The sequence below is a fragment of the Lipophrys pholis genome (genome assembly GCF_963383615.2).
Source record: "Lipophrys pholis genome assembly, chromosome: 15".
In the NCBI taxonomy this organism is placed as follows: Eukaryota; Metazoa; Chordata; class Actinopteri; order Blenniiformes; family Blenniidae; genus Lipophrys; species Lipophrys pholis.
In genome coordinates, this window is record NC_137642.1 from 8,671,545 (window position 1) to 8,691,191 (window position 19,647).

Genomic DNA, 19,647 nt, shown 5'->3' on the forward strand with positions numbered 1-19,647 from the left:
AACAGGTTTTTATGTTTCAAGCATTTTCTGTCACGTTAAAGAACCGAGGTGTGAACCGGTGTGCACGGTTGTTTTCATTTTTTTTTTTTTTAGATTTCCTCCACTTTTTTCTATCCATGCAACGTAGCGACCGGGCTTCTACATATACAAGCATTGCAGTATCTATTTCACCGTCTTTGCAAGCATACGTGTGTTATGAGTGAATGAAAGCCGACACCTGAGTGCTGAGATGTCGAAGTTCATCTTGCTCCGAGGCCACGATCAAAGGAGAAGCTACAAGTGGCTGAAACATCCTGTTCTGAACAAACACTGCTTTCTCCTCCCGTCTGTCCTTCACTAATTTTTGGCAATAAGCCTCCATAATGATGGATAATAATGGCAGGAGCTTCTAATGAGACTTAAAGACACAGGTGACCGACGGCCTGGCAGTATGGCAGGTGCTTGGAGTTGGTTTCAGCAGCTTGGGCAGACATAAGAGACGTTGTAGGAAATCCCAGGGAGGAACAACATTGTCCGTCTGTCTCGCAGGCCCAAAGATATTTTCTCCTGAAATTCACTGCCCCTGGTCACTGCAGGGTTACCGGTCAGGGATATTCCATTTCTACACATCCTGCCATATTCATCTGGAGCAAAGGTGGAAAAGTAGAAACACTTAAAAAAAAAAAAAAAAAAAGTAAACAAACTGTTTGAGCTTCCTTTAGATAAAGGTAATACAATTCATTGTGTGTTAAGTGTTTGATCTTAATTTTCTAATTCTTATCAAAAAGCTTGTCCATTGACATTATCATCTGTTTTACTTTCAGATGTGAAGCAGCTTCATCTACCCGTATAAAAAAAGACTTTTTCTGTGTTATTGTTGCATTAACTTGGGTTGAAATGAGCTCTAATGTTATAATAACAAGCAATATTCAAAATAATGATCTGTCATGATTAAGTGAGGGATGTGAAAATTTGATCATACAAACAATCAAAAACTTGCATTGACAATACAGATACGGGAAACACTACTGGAAAAATAGTCTCCTCACATAACACAGGCTTTTATCCAACTTAGTTGTAATCATCAAAAGTATTAAATAAGCCTATAACCAGCTCATCTTTTAGTGCATGAACAATTGATGATAAAGAAAAATCCATTCGTGCATATTCAACGCAGTGACGTGAATGAGTGCGCTCCAGTGACGAGGAGGAAGTGAGTTGGGGGGAATGAATGCAGCCTCTGAAGTATGTGAAAACACTGCTGCATGACTCAAACTTTTGATGCCCTGAATCGGTCATCCTCAGAAATCTTGTGTCCCAACGAACTATTACTTAGAAAAAAAGAAACAAAAAACCGACATACAAGTGCAGTTTATACATTTATTTCATGTCCGTTGGGTTAGAAGAAAGGCCTTGAACGCTCACTCCTTCACAAACATCTCATAAAAAACAGTCACTTAGAAAAATATACACTGATGTTAGAACTGAAAACTTGAGATTCAGTGTTCAAATATACAATTTGCATATAAAGAAACTACAAAAACAAAGAATCAGAAAAAAAAAAGTGTCTTCAACTGAGGCACGTTTTTGGAGAGAACTGAGAGAGCAAGCTTCCAAAGGAAGGCACTTTTTTTCATTTTCTGAAGTCCTTATAAAGCTTATCGAGCCTACATTCAACCAAGAGAAAAATCTGATTTTCCATGTTGTGCACAAAAATATAGAGGAAGCTCGAGGGGAAACTTCTTCCTGCTGTGTGACTCCATCCTCAAGGCCTCTTTCTTTCTCTGAAAAACAAACTTGAGCTAAATACAGGAGAGCCCAGCTACAGTACTAGAAACCTAAGGTTAGCTGACTTTGGAAAAGGTCATCAGGTTGAAAACACAGTGGGAGCTGGGAGGTTGTTTTTTTTTTTTTGTTTGTTTGTTTTTTTAAGACTAACCCTCACTTTCCCACTCCTGAGTTAAGCTGAATACCCATTAGAAAAAAATCAAAACAGCTAAAATTGCTGCTTTTTTTTTTTTTTTAATCAAACAGTGAGAATGTTCAAGGCAAATGTGTCATTAAGAAACATGGTGTCAACGGCATATTTTTATCATCTGTATCACCTGCCTTGTCTCTTCCTGAAAAAAAAAAAATTAAAAATCAGTTTTCCTCACAGTCCGCCATAACAGCCACCCCTCCGTACATCAACCGGAAACTTCCGGCAACGGTCCAGACGCAGTCCTTTTTAATATCTCCTATTCAATGTTCAGTTTCTTTCAATCTGGTCAAGATCCAGCTCTCCGCCCAGCTGGAAAATGTCCCTCTGCGCCCCACAATCGGCCTTCCAGAGGGTTCGTTTACCATCTGCGATCCCCGCTGGGGAGCCGGGCCGCGAGTCCACGCTACAAGCCGAGTCGCTGTCCAGCTCCTCGTAGGACGAATCCTCTTCTTCGTCGACTTCTCTCGCTTCTTGTCGCGACTCCAGTCCCAGCTCACACACGGCGGTGAAGTCTGACTCCGGTTGGCCGGCGATCTCAAAGGAGGGCGGGGGCAGGATTGATTGGCAGCTGTCGGCCGCAGAGAAGCCGGGGCAGCTCAGACTCTGGAAAGTCTGAAGTTTCTGAAGAAAACAGACAAAGAGAAAAGAAACAATTGTTAGGTTGGTGTGTTGGTGTGTGTGTGTGTGTCCACGTGTGTTTGCTGTAATGACGCTATAAAAGTCGAAAGGGTTTTTGGGAATTCGAGCTGAGGGTTTTCCAGAATGTCAATTTGAGATTGGGTTTCAGTTCGGGCAGCCAAAAGCTCGCCTTCCCTTTCATCGATGGCATGTGAACATGTAAACACACAAGCACAAAAGTACACACACAAGCCATTTGAGAACACACACGGAACTCTAAACTTTCCAGCTTGTCTGAGAGAAACACCGAGATGGGTTGCAAACCACAAAAAAAGGTATCTTGTGTCAAACTGTGCTCGGGGCCTGTTTATCACTAACAGCCACTTTGAAACACATACCTAAACCCAACCCTGCATGGTGAAGGACATTTCTTATTTCACCCATTGTTAGTCTCAGTTGTTATGATGTTTTGTAGTGCACTCTTGGGAGTGGTAGGAGGAACCTGTGTGTGAGGACTTGCCAGTGTTTTCGCTCTTAAAACTTGACCTTAAAAAAAAAAAAAAAGAATTCACCAAAAAGTTGTCTCCCTGGTTTGCATGCTCTCTTTCCACCCCTGAATTCCTCCCTGCAACAAAGAAAGGCAGCCGAGCAGTGCATTGAAGGGGTTAATGATCTCTGGAGTGCCCCCAGCAGCAGATGTTGGAGGCATGGAGGTGAATAGAGATGAGGTTTTTCTCTATAAAGCCTCAGCTTACATGATCGACACCTCTAATGTTCCCAAGCATGTGTTGAGACACTGCTTTTCCTGTTTCAATGAACCAGGAGTCTGTCTTTCTTAACTCTGATTTCAGGCAGCTCACTTTTTCCCCTCTGCTCTGACTTAATGTGGTCCTCAAGCAAAAATAAAACACAGAATTCTGGAGTGTCTAAATTCAAGGTTTGCTCACTTTCTGGATTAACTTTACATGTAAGCAGCTTGCACACAAAACACTTAATCTGCAAACACTTGAGGTGATTATGTGAGGAGTGGGAGGCTTTTTATTTATTTATTTTTTGCTGGAGCTACCCCACTGGAGTGGAAAAAGGGATTTTTTTTTTTTTTTTTTTTTTTTAGCCCTTCCTCTCTCTGTTCAACCCCCTGTATTACCCCACTACTAATTATCACAGCAGAGGAAGAGACGAAAGGCAAGAGAGCGAAAAGGAGGGGGGAGAGAGGCAACTTCTCCACAATATGCTTTCTATAAAGTCTGCTGAGGCTGACTGGGATTTGGCTGGGTGTGGTGGCAGGCCTGGGAAGCAGGGTTAGATTTCTACCCCGCTTTGCATGCGAGTTACCCCCACCGAGAAGCAGTGCATCCATGCAAGCACACTCCCTGCAATCACCAGGAAATCTAATCACGGGAAGAGAAAAGCATGTTGAAGCTCCAATTCTTAAAAGTCGTGTACGATTTCCAAATACACTCAAAGATAGAATTTGGAGAGCGAACAAAAGAAAATTACAGCCTGAAAAGTCCTGCTCTACTTTCAGTAAGATTTCCTGGCCACGCTTCAACAACATGCTTCTGCAGTTTGCATGACGCTGCTGGATCAGTGGGAAATTGACCGCTTTCTGAATACTAATTGCATTTCAAAAACACATAATTTTCTGTTTAAAAAACCCCCAAATAAACAAAAAGGGTGGGTGTTTAGCTCGGCTCTCAACTTCTTTTTTAAATTACAATGCGCCTCCTTGTACACCGGAAACATGGGACGCTTAACAGTTAACAGACTGCGTGGTGCACTTTATGATGACAAAGCGTGTTTAACTGGTTAAAGTTGTCCATTCCTGTTGATTTGGCAGAAGTGAGACAGCGCAGGTACAAGACGTCTGCTGTGAGAAATGGAACTTGTATTAACCACCAGGAGCTACAAGTACAAGTAGGAACAATTAAATCTCATTACAGTGAAGTCAAGCAAACTGTGAACAATGAGCGTTCAATAACCGTCTCCTCCACTTTGTTGAATAGCTTGATATAACCCCAATCACTTCTATAGGCTCAAATAAGTAATTCAGTCACATTAAATACTTTGGGAAACACCTCACTGGATTGCAGTGACGTGCAGTGAGCACTAGGATTGAGTAGGCAGGGCGTTGCAAATCGAGATCACCAATGGCTGTTTCATACGTTTTGGCTGGCAAGTGTTAATCTACAGGGCCCCTTGCATACTCCCTTTTAAAAGCCACAAGAACAAGAAGAAAATTCAGGAGTGACGTCAGGCAGCTGCCAAAAAAAATGCCTTTTCGGCAGGACCGTTCAACCGGTACAGCTTATGGTCTTGCTTCAAATGTTTTCAGAAATACATTTGGCTGAACTGTTTCAGTAGTAAAAGAGAAAGTTTGTGTCCGAGCCGCCATGTTGGTCCAGTTTCAACAGCAGGTTTTAACCGCAGGAGCTGACACCTTTGGGTGATGCGTTCAGGGGCATCATGTAAAGCCGCCGTCGGACATGTAAACGAGCTGCGGGGCTCATACAGTAGCGAGGAATATCAGGATCGTAAAACACCATTAAAGAAACTTAAACAATTATTCAATAGCAGTCTCCATACTCTCCCAACAAGATATATCTCATGACATGGCAGCGCATCCGTTCTTTCTGTTGGAGACACAGAAATACGAAGAAAATGACAAGTCTTGCGGCGTGTCCGCACCCCAAATTCACATGAAAGCGACAGTCAAAACCTTTACAATAGGCTTATGCATGTATTCAAATTGTGCAGCATCCTCTTCCTCTCTATTCATCCAATCCTTCTTTTTGTACCATTCACTGTGGAAAAGTACGAACAATTTTCTGACCTCTCCTTTGCTGAAGGTCTGGTAGCTCAGGTGTTGGTCTCCCATCTTTCAAAAGCTGGTGTTTTTCCACAAAAGAAAGTTGTGAACATGTCTTTATCGTCTGTCGCGCTGTCATTCAGCCTGTTAACCGGCAACTTGCTGGAGAGTGGAGCAGCTCTGTATCAAATCACGAATGCACTGTGAACGTACGTATAGCATTTTGCATAGCATGGTTATGATTGTCATATTGGGGAAGTGACTGCGCATGCGCAAACACACCCATACACTGGATATGACCAGCAAAGGCAGAGCAGCAGTGTGCCTTCGGGAGGGGGTGTGGTCTTACCAGTAGACAGCACAGACAGCACAGCCTCTCTGCTGTACCAGGAAATAGCGGCGTTGAGTCATTTGGGTCATGAAAAGCACAAAATGCTGACTCTTTCAAACCTACTGGCACTGTAAGCTACCGGATATCGAAAAATAAATGATAATTATAGCAAAATTAAAACAAATAATCAAAATGAATAGTTCATTTCAATTCAGCTTTGGGCAGGCACTGCCGCCCCTGCCGCCCCTGCTGCCCCTGCCTCCCCTGCCTGCACATCACTGCTGGATTGTTAAAGTCTTTATGCAGTTTGAAATGATCATTGCAATAAAACTTAAGACACTGGTGGCAAAATTCGATCATCATGCAATGGATGGGCTACTCTATATTTACAGCCTAATCATGTTAATATGCACACATATTTACTAACTGGTTTGTGTCAGACTGTCTAAATCTGAAATGATTCACTCATGGTCAAGCTGAAAGTGGCTCCAGACTCCCAGATGAAACATGAGCAATCGTGACTATGTCTCTTGTTGTCCCCTAAAATCTGTGGTTTTATGTCTGTTAATAATAAAGGGTTTGCGAATAGCTAGAATTGTGGTCATAAAAACCACAGACAGATTGAGACAATCTTCTGACAGTGTCAGAAATGTCAGTTACATATTCTATTAACCAATAGAAATACAGCATAAGCGGCACCAGTAAAGGAGGTAAAACACTAAAACATGTCCACATTCACTGTTGAGTTGCGTTCTGAGCTTTTTTCAGGGACAGAAATGCTGCAAGAACAACTGTTCAAGCCTCTGTCAGTTTTGTTTCTTTATTTCCTGAATGTACCGACTGCATCTGTAGATGATATACAGCGTAACGTTGTTTTGATTGGGCATTGATGAATGCCTCCGAGAGCAACATCGTCTTACATCAGTTTATGAAATCCATGTTTCACAGTGTAGCTGGTAATAAACTTGAAAAGACTTCCAGAACCTGCACAAATTGTGTGCAGCAGCCTTTAGAAGAAGGACTTTTGCAGAAGAGGTCTTCACATTTTATGTTCGGTTGTGTAACTGATCAAATCCATGTAAGTATAAAACATTTGTTTGTCACACAATATTTTCTTCAACATCTTTTTGTCGAGGGAATACGGGTGAGAAGGGTGAAAATTGCATACAGTTGTTAAAAAAAATAATAAATAAATAAAATGAATAACAAAATCTGTGTTGAACTCCCAAAACACACAAAAATGCATCATACAGAAGGAAGTCACAGCACATTTGTGGAATAATGGTTTAAAAATTGAAACGAAAACAACACAAAATAAAGACTACAATAGCCAAATCAGACCTCCATTCATAATATAACTTGCCAGTGGGAATGCAATGAATGGTCCCAATGCATGTGACCACCGACTATTTACGTTCAGGATAAACATTCATGAGCACTATTCTTGCACAAAGGGGTAAATCAATGCCGTGTGTTATTTTCGGCTAATGTTTAGTTATTGTTATGCACAACTCTCCCTTTCAATCCACCACAAGCAAAACTCAATTATCCCGCTTTTTTTCAATTGTTTATAGAGCTCTGGAATAATTGCTCCCACATTTTGGGGTGATCCATACATTGGCTCTCATGACGTGGTGAAGGAAAGCACAACTAAATCCCCTCTAAACCTAAGAGTATCTAATATCAGGTATTCATGTTTATCACATGCACAGTTTGATAGTTTTGGAAAGTGTAAAAGGCCCGTTTTATACACTGGCTGCTGTAGAGGGGTCCCATCGTTGCATTTGTCTCTTTAGAGACAGATGCAACATAAATCTATACATGATAAAGACCGATAAACATTAAAATACAATATCACAGTCATGCATAAAACTAAGTAATGATATAGGTGCTAAGTCTCTGGTATTAATGGGTTAATCTAAATTTCAAATGCAATGTTCCAGAACCCTGTATGTACATGTTTTGAATCTTGCACACAAGAAGTAGATTCTGCTTGTAACAAATGAAATGAAAAGCAGTTTTGCACATGTAGCCAAAAATCTGGTGGGCATTTTGTATTCATTTGAAGCAAGTTAAACAAGACCACAACTTCCGCTGTAACTGTATTCTCTACAACATGGGATCAAGAAGCAGCTGCCGTCGGAAAAGCCTGAGCACATGCCAAGAGGTTAGACAAATATCCTCCTGATAATTAGGCCAAACAACAAACAACACGCATCTGCATGCTATGGCAAAGGCCCTGCTGTGACTGGAAGCATGTACAACACACAAAAAAAAAAAAATGAGCGCTGATAGTAAGAGGTGTAGAGACTTGATGATACACTCGATGTACAAATGCAGAATTTGAGGGTCTTTTTTTATTTGTTCTGTGCTGGATTGAGGTCAGATCAACAACACGCTCGGAAGAAGACAAGCAAACAGACCTCCAACTGCAAATAACTATAAAACAAAAGGGAGGGCAGAGGTGCAAGCAAAGGCAAGAGAAGTTAACTATTTCCTGTCTTCATAGTTGGACACCTCCATACCCATTATCTGAATCGCTCTCTATGTATGAATGTCTTGGCTTTCCTGTGCATCTGTCTGGAATTTGGGCCGCCGCAGACAGAACACAAGGTCGATACGTGTGAATGCCTGGAAGTGAGATGAAAAGACGAATAATTTGGCTCCGACGTTGAAGAAGGGCATATATTATGTTTGGACAAATGCGCCTGTGTTTGGGGATGCTTTGCGAGGCGCATTCGCGACATGTCACAACACGTCGTTACACACAAGGAGCACCGCGCCTCGAGACGCCCACCTAGGTGTTCCCACAAGCCTGTGGAGCTCGACAGTCAGCTATGATCACCATGCCTGCCTTCTCAGGAATGGAGATGGATGATGAGAGGAGAGGGCGGGCTCGCCGGTACTGACTTAGGCCAGAAAAAAAAGATATAAATAGCGAGAGGAGTGTAACGCACGTCTGCCAGCTTCCCTACAGGAATAATACCCCCCTTTTCTTCACCCCTGTTCTTTCTCTCCTGACCACACTGGCATCCAAACATTCTTCTCCGTCTTTTGCCACCTCAAATGCTAATGCTGCAAAGCTAAAGATAGCCTGTGATTGTTTTTTTTTTTTTTTTTTTTTTTTACATGTGCAATAATCCAAGTGAAGCGAACAAACGGCCTGGCTGACCTCGCACAGGCCGCCCCCTCATAAGAAACATGCCGCTTCAACGATCACTCAGCAAGTGACCTAGAACTGAGAGATAACATTGCAACCGCTCACACACCCACGACACTGAGAAAAACACAATGGGAGGATGAAAACCAGGCAGTGAAGTGATACACATGGATGACGGGAGGGATATCTGAGGAATTATGGGGTGGGGGGTGCAGCGGGCAAATCCCTGTGGTAGTCAAGTTATAGCCGATTAGTATGACATGCATCTCTGCAATTCACACCCTCCTTCATTGACGTGGTCCAGGAATCTGGAGGCCAAATTACACCGTGTTCCACCCACAACAAACACTGGGGACTTGTTGTGGACGGCTTCACTGCCCAACCACCGGCACACTCTCTGCACTTAGCAACCTGCAAATCTGTCCGTTTCGAGGAGCGAATCAACAGATTTCGAAAGCGGTTTGTCCTGCCAAATGTGCATCTACTTCTGTTAAGTGTTACCTGGACTTCAGACTGTATTACTCATTCACACACACACCTATAAAACTGACTGAGGTTGATCAGAAGTAATAATTCACAATTGAACAGAACAGAAACTGAGTTACATCCATTACTCACTTCTCAAAAACCAGCAAAAAAATGAAATAGAAATGTAAGTATTTTGATGTGATGTGCGGATTTACTCCAACACACAATCATGGTAAGAAACAAAATCACAACACTTATTTCTATGGCAAGTTTGTTCTGCCCTGAACAGAACAGACAGCTCGTAACCAAATCCATGTTTCCACATTATCACTTCCCTTTTCCAGACAGTTTGCCAGCTCCGAGCTTTCCTTTAGCTCCGGTTGGAGTTGACACAAAACACTTTGGTAACCTATAACAACTCTGTGAATCTTCAAAGCGGCACACAAGAGTTTCGTGCTATTTTGCATTTCTGTATGAGCCTGTATGTTCTGTGCAGGCCGCAGTAAATAGCCTCGGCTGGCTGCAGAGAAAGCAAAGTTTGAGAGTGACGATGGCGTATGTAACCATCTGTGTGCCACGTTACTGGTTTATTTACTCACTCCAGACATTCATGAGGGTGAGAAAGTGAACAGATTAAAAAAAATAAAAAATAAAAAAATAAATCTCATTTAACCTGCACAACCTGACTTATTAAAGTGTTGAATGGATGTGACGATAGATTTCAACTCCAAGGCAGCAGCAATAAAAAATAATAATAATATACCGTGTAAAACACCTGGAAAAGCCAACAACAGTAACCAGAGGTAAAGTCAAACTCACTCCATGTGTTTGTGCATATATGTGTAATCAACATGCCCCCCCCCCCCGCCTCTAAGCAGCTGGCATGACTAGAGGAAACATGCCTGTTAGGCTACATTAGCCAGGCCTTGTTGATCCAGCTCTGGCTACCTCCTGAGGCCGACTGGCTGGGAACACATGCTTTTGGATAAGATGGATGAAATGATGATACGTTCTAAAAAAAGATGGGAAAAGGGCGATATACCCCCGAGAAAAGGAATGAAGTAAGATTTTAATTTCATGGTTTTGTGAGAACGATATCTTGAGGAAGGACAGATAAACCCGAGTCGCTACATCTGCAGGCTGGCTTTGGCATCAACTAGCTGCTGTTGGTGCTATGGGATTCATGCTGAATTACAAGAGCATTTAATGGAATCATTAGATGAAGGTGACACACAAATCGAATTAATACCCTTCTGGGCTCTGTAAAAACATCAGGACGTTGGCAAGCATCAAAACAGTAGACGTCATTAAAATACTTCGACGGTTCTATTCTGGGTTTCGGTTTGTCCAGGGGTCATTTATACTCTCTGGCGGTTCCACTACTTCCTCCGAAAAGAACAAACAAACCCTTGACGGGGGGAAAGCAATCCAGACTTCTGTGCATCCAAATATCCCCTCAATTAATCACCAACAGCCTGATAGCCGACTAAAGGCAAAAAAACCCACAGACAGAGCAGTGAACTAAAGACGGAAAGAAAGGGTAAGGAGGAAACAAATGAACGGTGAGAAGTCCAACCGTTCGCTGTTTACCCAACAACGTTAATGAAATGATAAACCGGAGCTGAACTTGCTAGAGCGGAGAGCTTGGCACCGTGACCGAACATGTGGAATGCCTCTTTAGTAAGCACGAGTCCATGAGCCGGAGGGAAGGAGACCTGAGAACACTTAGCCCCCAAGACCTGGACTTACAACCCAGAAAACTTAATTCTGCTTGATCTAATCCAGCCCCAGAGAAGATTCAGTGAGAGAAAAAAAAACGAATTTGTGTTTGAGGACTAGTTGAAGGGTTCTTTGGTCCAAGAACAAAAAGTTGCTTGTCTGTATTGTAAGTGTGTTTGGTCAATGATCATGACTCCAATAAGGGAAATTATAAATAAATAAACCAAGGTCGAAAGTAAGCTGAAGATCATCTATGTTTAATCAGTAAACAAGAGCGGTACGAAACACCAATAAATCTCATTGCCACTACCCGCCTTCAAATTAATGTGAATGTGCGGCTGCCTGTCTGTGCATGTCAACATGTGTTCAGCAGCTAACCTGAGTCATCTTTGCCAGGTCCAGGGAGGGACGCTGCTCCTGGGCATCTTCTTGCCTCCTACGCTTCATGCCTATCTTTTTGTCGTTCAACACGCAGGGTTGGGATCGGCTCCGAGACAGGCACCCGGTCCTTCTGGCCCCCTGTCCGGCTCGTCTACTCAACTCTGGGGTGGAGTCTGGAGAGCTGGCCTCTGATGCCTCCTCCGTCTGGAGCTCTGGCAGGCTGATGTGCTCATGGGAAAGGGAGAGAGGCCTGAGAAAGAAGTGATTGCTGGAGTGGTGGTGGTGGTGGGGACGCGAGGAAGGGGAGGTGGGGGAGACGAGAGAGGCAGTAAACTGAGGGTGCAGAGGCAGTCGCTGGTTAAAGAACGGCAAGTCCAGGGCTCCATCTGACGGGATGCTGGACCGTGAGGGCAAACTAAAGCTGGAGCTACGCTGCATTGCAGGGAAATGGCCGCCGCCGCCTCCTCCTCCTCCTCCTCCTGCGCGGAGGCTTCCTCCACTGTGGCACCGTCGTTTCTCCACCGTTGTCCACACTCGCGAGCCTTGGGGCCTCCAGGATGAGCGAAAGCCACTGAAGTCGTCAGAGAACGACAGGGAGCGGCACTGGCGTTTGCTCGGGGGAGCCGCCGCCGGCGCCTGGCTGGTTGTTGTAGTGGTGTAGAGAGTGGTGGAGGACGTGGTTTGGGTGCTGGTCATGCCACTGTTGCCAAGACTGAGGTCTCTGATCAGACTGGTGATTGCCTTGTCGCTGCCTGGCTCCTTGGCCCAGTGCCAGCTCCCGGGTTCAGGCATCACATCCCAGAGGCTCTCTAGACTGGCTCCAGACTGGCAGGGCACTCTCTGCTGAATCGCACAGCTTCTCCCCAAGTCCATCCACCTATCTGCCTCTGCAACAGTAGAAACACACACACACACACACACACGGGTTACCCTCAGCAGCAGCCCTTTAAATTTGCACAGCAAGTAATAGTAATGGAAACCTGATTTATAGTTAATTAGAACGTGAATAATTGCAGCTTAAAAAAAAGCCAACAATATCCGGAGGGATGAGTTAGTGCTAAACCACACACTCATAAACTCTCAAATAAACTAAAAATAGCTCTAGCCCTGAAGGATGAACGAAAGATGAATTGAAATTATTGTTTGCTAACAATAATTTCAATTCATTTGTGTTGAGGCTATGCCTGTTAAGCCTATTATAATATTTATTGCCATTTCAAAGTAACCTTACTTAACATGAATGCCATGTGTTGTATCCAGAATTCTTCTACATACATGATTCTCTCCACACAGTGAGTCCTTGACCGAATACGAGAAAAGCTTTTTTTTTCTTTTCTCAGTTTCCAGCATACAAACCGGCAGCATTCCTGGCTATTTAAAACCCAGACCTGCAAGAATGCTCATTCCATGAACTACACACGAACTACACGCTTTCGATTACAATCTGCCAGTTAAACACTCGACAAGTCACCCCATTTATCAAGTCAGTGGTTGCAGGCCATGCAATCAGAAAAAAAAAAAAAAAAAAAAAAAAAGGCTTCGCTTTCTCACTACTGGAACAAAATACATGGGGATTATACACCTACAGTTGTTGCTGACAGCAAGCCAAGTGGTTAGGTTGTGAATCTATTAAAGCTTTTGCCCAAAAATTGGGCACTTGCTGATCGGAATGCCATCCTTTCTCCAATTCTGGCATACTCTCCCTCTCAGACGAGTCGGCGGAAATCATTGCTTTGGGCGGACAAACAATGTAACAGCGACGACCTGACAGGAATGTTATGAAAACAACTTGACAAAGGAAGAAAGGGATGAAGTTCAGAAGACCATTCTTTAAAAAGTAGGAGTTTCAACTGAGAGCAATGCCAGGATTAACAGTGGAAAATGTATGCCGGGCGCATCAATGTGACCGTCTTCGCCAAAAGAAAGACCGACAGTGAGTGATAGCGTTTGGGGTGGGGGAGGTTAACAACAGCAAATCTTTTAACACACGGGGTAATTACTGTAACACTAACAGAGCTGAGGAAAAATTGTTGACATACGCTACAGCATATTCAATTACAGTTGACTCCCTGGAGAGAGCTGTGCAACGTTGTGTGGAGGCAGGTGCACCCCGGTCATGAAAGAGGGGATGAGTGACAGATGGAGAGAGAGAGAAGTGAGAGACGGCGTGGGGCGGAGTGGATAAACAACAAGACACATCGTGGTAAAGGTCATCGGTGGAGGCCAGAAAGAGCCGCGCCGCAATGGCGAGTATTTCCGTTTCAGTGAGGTTTACCAACGTGTCATACGACGAGGGCAAACTTGGTAACTCACCCACGGTCGAACAGGAGAAGAGAGTGGTCCCTCTGCTCATGGTGTGGAGCTCACGCTGTGGAAGACAAACAATTAGCAAATTAGAAAGAACAAAGTGGTGGACAAAGAAAAAATAAAAGGACAAGTGACAGCAAGTGAGCTGGCAATCCACAATCGCAGAGAGAACTAGCTCATGGGTGGGAATGCTTTGTACTTCTTTTGCAATTTTGTAATACTTTTTTGTTGTTGGTGTAGACACATTCTTACTTTTATTTAACACAAATATAAATAGTGACCCTTTTACTAATGACTTTTTCTCAAGAGGGGGGCTTGAGTTTCACTTTACAAGCAATTAGCCCGAGATTTATCAACAGATGAGTCACATGCAGGTATGACAACATATCATAATTTTTTTTTTTTTGCAAGATTCTCATCATTTGACGGTTCTGACAACCTGTTTAAATGGTGTCCTGCGTTCCTTAAAAATTACACTTTTCAAAAATGACTGCCAAATGCACGGGAGCACACAGTCGTTTACATGCAAAGCCACTAGTTGGTGACGTGTGTTTTGTAATTCAACCACATTCGTCAAGCGTCTTTTCACCATCTTTCTATATAGGCCCGCCTATAGGTCCACTGATCATAAGGCACACATAAGAGATGCAAATGTACATTTTGTTGGAGAGTACCACAAACGCTCTTGAATCTCATGCACGTGCTAAAAAAAAAAACTGTTGCGCAAGGGTTAGATAAAAGATAAAAACAATCCAACAATAATAAAGCAATGTACTTAAATGTTTTGCATTGTGTGTTCGCTTGTGCGGCATCTTTAGGACTGCTCAGGTATCACATGCGGTCGACATAAATAGCCCACCAATGCCCTTTTTTTTTTTTTTTTTTTTTGTCGACTGCTTCCGCCACGATTTGATCTCGGGTCAGATGTCGGTGAAACATGTCAAATGCAGGGGCTCTACTGACCCGCTTACGATATCTGCTGAGTGTTTCAGTTTGAAAGTAGCTTACATGAGCACGAACAGGCTCATTTCTTCACTAATGCCAGAATGTCCTTTGGAAGATTTAACCGTATTAACTAAAATCACACCACACCTTTGTTAGGCCGTGAGTTTATTTGGGGAGTGTACCTGTTTTGTCTACACATGCCTATCCGTGTCTTAATCAGACGCTTATCCTTTTCACTGTGTACAGGTCATACATCGAAGTGGCAGCTGTGTCACACGAGGCCAAAAGAAAACAACTTAATAGAGTGTACTCTGATTAACCTTGAGGTTATTCAGAGTGTACAAAGATATAACACATACGATTCAAAATAAAGGAGATCATAGTGTATGCTTAAATGACAGCGTTAGTACAGTCGCACCATCTGTGTCTGCCATTCAATGAAGGAGGCTGGGAAAACCCTCATTTCAATTCTCGTGATCTTAAATGTTTTGGCTGAATTCCTTTTTGAATGTTTCAATAAGAGTGAAAACTTCCCATCTAAGCAGTCTGTTAGGGTTGGTGAGATAAAAACATTAAAACCCAAATTCCATTTACTCCACTTTCAGAACTGGAGCCAAGTGCGGCACAGTGTCACGTCATTCAAAGCTGCTTGTCTCTACATGTAGGGGCATGGGGTTAAATATGGAAGGACATATATCCGTGATTCACCATGTTTCTCAAGGGGTCCTAAAGCTAAAATTGACTCAGGTTCGTATTTATTTATTTATTTTTCAAAAATGACAACAAGTCCAAACGAATAATCCAATTTAGATGTCAAAAAAGGGATTTCCAATGATTTCATATGTAGCATTCCCATTGGTTAAGACTTCTTAATGTATTGGTACTCACAATTGTCTCATTCGTTTTACTCCACAATGTCATTTCACTGTAGATTTTCTTTACTCGGTATCAATGTGTAATCCAGATGAACCTACTTAGGCCTGGACAATGTGTCTGAGGTGCTAAGGTTATATTAGATAGGCAAAAGGCAGCAAAACTCCCAAGTGAGTATACTACTTAAAAGTTATGAAATTAAATTCGAGCCATATACATTTATTTTTATTTTTTTCATTTAACCTTTATTTATTCAGGAGAAAACATTAATTTGTATGCTAAACACAAACATGTCATTGATGTACTAATTGCAAAAAGATTATTGAAACTCAATATCATTAATACAGCAATTTAAGGGAAAAAAGTAGCATTTAACCTTCTGTGTGACAGGTGACCTAAAATAATTTCTAAAGTGAGGAAAAATCTACTAAATAGTGGAGAGATGTGTTCGGATCTACTTCTGCCACAACCAGGTTTCTGCGTACAGTTTGAAGCTGAAAAGGGGGAAGTTTTCGCTCACCTGCCGTCTCTCGATGTTCTTGGACCTTACATTATTGACACCCTTCTTCTTTTCCAGTGTTTTCGAGAAAATGATCACCATGATAACGCGTAGCTCTTCCCCAGTCTGTCGGCGTGCAGGAGTCGGCTGTGGGCAGCCATGTTAATCGAGGGCACAAGGCAGATGGTGCTTTCTGGCGAAACCGCTGAGCAGCTGGTGACCTCCCATCTGAAGAGCTGGAGGTCGGCGGGCCGTTCTCAAGCTTCAGCTGATCCCTGCAGAGACGGAGAGAGAGAGAGAGAGAGAGAGAGAGATATTGGAGAATTTATATACCGAGTGTGCCACACTGTGTCCTTTAATACGTCAGTGAGTCAAGGTGGTTTATGGAGGGCAGCCGTGGAAAAGATAAGTGAACAGATCCAAGCAGACAAATAATAGCTCGTGGGGCAAATTTGGATCCTGCAACTCAGCCATGGCTCATTTGAAGTCCCTCTGCTTTAAAAAAAAAAAAAAAAAAGAAAGTGCAGAAATTATAGGTTAATCTACTAAGAGGGAAAATGTCTGCATTGTTACATTAACTTTTCTTTATAGTCGTTAAAAGTTTTTATGGTTGCGAATGGATTGTTATAAACAGCATGCTAATGACATTGTTTCAAGCAAGTACAGCAAAAGTACTTTAGAGGTGCCATATATTCTGCTAATTTATATAATTTACATCTCAGGTAATGAATCACTTTCTTTCCAGGCAACTTAATGTTTTTGCACACTTTCGCAAGTGTTCTTAAACATTAACAATCTCCACCCATTATTTTTTGCATTAACTGTAACAGAAAGAAAAGGTTTGCTGACTAAATGGCCAAATGACAAAAATGGCTAAATATAGTTGTTGACGCCGAGTCAAAGCGCAGGTTTAGTAAAGGGCATTTTTTATATGAGCAAAAAAATCCCGTCAAACCTTTAACATTCTTGAAGAAACCTGTCACACTATCCATTTAGCCGCATGTGGTTTGTACAAACTAAACATGCTGACAAATGCTAAATTGCTTCCTTGTCCTTGTGTAGTGGAACATTTGGTCTGTCAACATAATGCACCGACCATATGGGAATCTAAACATGCTGTAACTGCGAGCAAGGTTTAGCAAGTCCAGGAAAAGACGTCGCTCACGTCACATGACTACAGATGTGGCTTGGAAACGTGAACAGAAGAGGAACATATATGGAACTGTGGTTTCCTCAAAGACTGCCCGCATCTGCAGATGGTACAGCACAAACAGTAGCTGTTGCTGTAAAACAGAACTCCCGAGACCTGCGGAGGGATTTTATGTTATTGTAGATGGTCCATATGTTTGGTTTGTTTGTGACAGACGTGCCTTGACATGTCTGCTGTGCACGACCTTTCTGGTACAGCCTAATGCTTGGGAAAGACGACAAGCGATGGGCAGGTTTAGTTCTGCTTTCTTAAGCAGGAATAGCTGCCGTGACTTTGGGCTTGAGCTCCCCTCCTTCATTAGCCAACCACCAAACACACTGACAGGGTCCAATTAGAGAGCAGCGGCATGGTTCAGATCCCCCAAATCAACTGTCGGCTAATGACAGCTTTGGACTGTGGAGCAACACATGGGGCTAATGGATCTTCCAGGCATACACTGTTATCCAGACCATGTAACATGTGGTTCCACGTTAAGCGAAGGCTGTTGCATTTATATAACATGGTAAAAGGAGAAGAGTGCAAGTGCAAACTCGGTATGAAATTGTTTATTTTGGGACAGCAACGTGTGCAGACGAAGACGGGAGAAGAAATTATATGAGAAATTCTACAAAAAGATCTGATAAAACAAATGAAACCACTATCATCGAGTCTTCTCACTACACAATGTTACGTCTGTCCAGTCCGAGGTCCTCTCGAGCCCCATGACTTCATGAAAAACTATAAATGTTTCATGTGTCGGCCTGCCCCAAACCAACTGCTAGCATATGACTCCCATTATCTCCATTTATCCCAGAGAGTCAGTGGAGCACAACTGGGGCCTCCACAGGCAAGAAAAGCTGGTGCTGCTGATGGGAGTCCAACGAGACGAGCAAGTTTCTTGATGATCACTTTTGCCGATTGCTTCCCTGATTAAAACTGACACGGAGTAATGGGCGAGGCCACGCAACGAGGTTAGCGTGCATGCGTGGGTTATTTGGAGCAGGGGGTCCGAGGAGCATGACGGTCATGTGCGACGGTCGCTACAGTGAGCCGCTTGCAGTCACGATGTGTGACGCCAGTCGTCAAGGGGGCAACTCGACGTCGCCGACGAGAGCGCGCTAATGTAAGTGTGTCTGTGCACGCATGTCTCCTTATGCTAAACATGCACTCGTGAGTGTGCATGTGGTGACTGGCAAGTGGGGTCATGGGAGAGGGCAGGCCGAGTGTGAATTCAAGCCTGGAGCCGTGCTTACCTAATGAACCAACTTTTCACGACGTTGGAAACCAGAGCTTAATGGACAAAAAAACTGAGGGAGCCTTGACGGACGAGATCAGATTTTTTTGCGCTGCTCAAAGCCTGTCTCATTGTTGACTTTGTCTCATTGTTTGTAAAGCTTTTACCGTTTGACTCACGGTCACACAAACAGACATCCAGGAAGAGAGGGTACGTCATGTTTGGCAGGTCACTCTTATTTGGACTGTTCGATTTCATAAAGTCGGACTAAACCCAATGAGCATCCGCGTTCATCTTTTTGTGTTTGCTTGATGATTAAACTATCATTAAACAGAGCCAAATGTCTAAACTGGTGAGGTCTTACCACTATTTACATTTCAAATGTAACAAAACTGATTTCAGATACCAAATGATGCTCAATACTGTGACTGGGTACGACGTTTCTTCCATCAGATTAGTTTATTTACAAGAAAAGTCATCACTTTATGCAGATGTTTGTATAAATAAAGGATTTATTTAGTTTTTTTTTTTTTTCATCTACCATGGCTCATTTTCTAAACAATCTCTAACTGAAAGCAAGATGTAACTGAAATAGCAAATCTTGCTTCGATTGAATACTTTGCTGAACTTTTCCTGACAAAAACATATTTGAAAAAGAAAAGTGAGCTAAAAATCTTGGGTTAATTTCATCTACCCGTGGGCTCACCACCTGCAGGAAGGTTCTTAAATGGTGCATTGTGATCTGGGTGACAGACTGTGCTCAGACTGTCACCCCCGCGACCCGGAAATGGATAAGCGGAAGAAAATGAATGAATGAATAATTTCATCTACAGAGAATTTTAAGCGTCCATGGTTGATTTTGAACTCATGTAGTTTCTGAATCGGTATAGAATGCATCTCCTGATATGATTTTGATTAAACTTTTTGTCTGATCATTTTTAAGGAACTGGCGTACAAATGGCTAAAGTTTTCCAGCTTAACGCTTTATTTAACATGCTGAATTAGCTTGATAAGAAAGTCAACGTTTTGTATTTACAATAAATTTAAGTCAATGGTGACGGATCACACAAGAAGGGTAAACATTGGCTTTGCTATTTTTCTGGCACATCTTGAACGAATCATTCATATTCAACTAAAATGAATTACAGATTTGC

The 19,647-nt window shown here is 42.7% G+C and overlaps 2 protein-coding genes across 2 annotated transcripts in view; both read right to left on the reverse strand.

Moving 5' to 3' along the window:
* On the reverse strand, positions 1-16,345 carry LOC308120614 (protein FAM53B-like). Its single transcript, XM_080481312.1, has 4 exons — positions 16,092-16,345; positions 13,760-13,814; positions 11,444-12,333; positions 1-2,581 (listed from the first exon to the last, which is right to left on the reverse strand). Exons 1-4 carry the CDS (start codon positions 16,170-16,172, stop codon positions 2,228-2,230), a joined length of 1,380 nt encoding a protein of 459 aa, XP_080337438.1. The 5' UTR covers positions 16,173-16,345; the 3' UTR covers positions 1-2,227.
* Positions 16,092-19,647, reverse strand: part of eef1akmt2 (EEF1A lysine methyltransferase 2) — a 20,289-nt gene continuing 16,733 nt past the window's right edge. Inside the window, exon 6 of the mRNA XM_080481316.1 lies at positions 16,092-16,345. Coding sequence (XP_080337442.1) covers positions 16,335-16,345 — 11 coding nt within the window. The 3' untranslated portion in view covers positions 16,092-16,334. The remainder of the gene's footprint in view (positions 16,346-19,647) is intronic.

Excerpts from the sequence above, each read along its gene's own strand:
- LOC308120614 (XM_080481312.1), bottom strand. The coding sequence starts at position 16,172 with ATGGTGATCATTTTCTCGAAAACACTGGAAAAGAAGAAGGGTGTCAAT. Across the intron at positions 13,815-16,091 it reads AGAACATCGAGAGACGGCAG|CGTGAGCTCCACACCATGAG; the intron begins GTGAGCGAAAAC and ends TGTCTTCCACAG. Across the intron at positions 12,334-13,759 it reads CTTCTCCTGTTCGACCGTGG|AGGCAGATAGGTGGATGGAC; the intron begins GTGAGTTACCAA and ends CTACTGTTGCAG.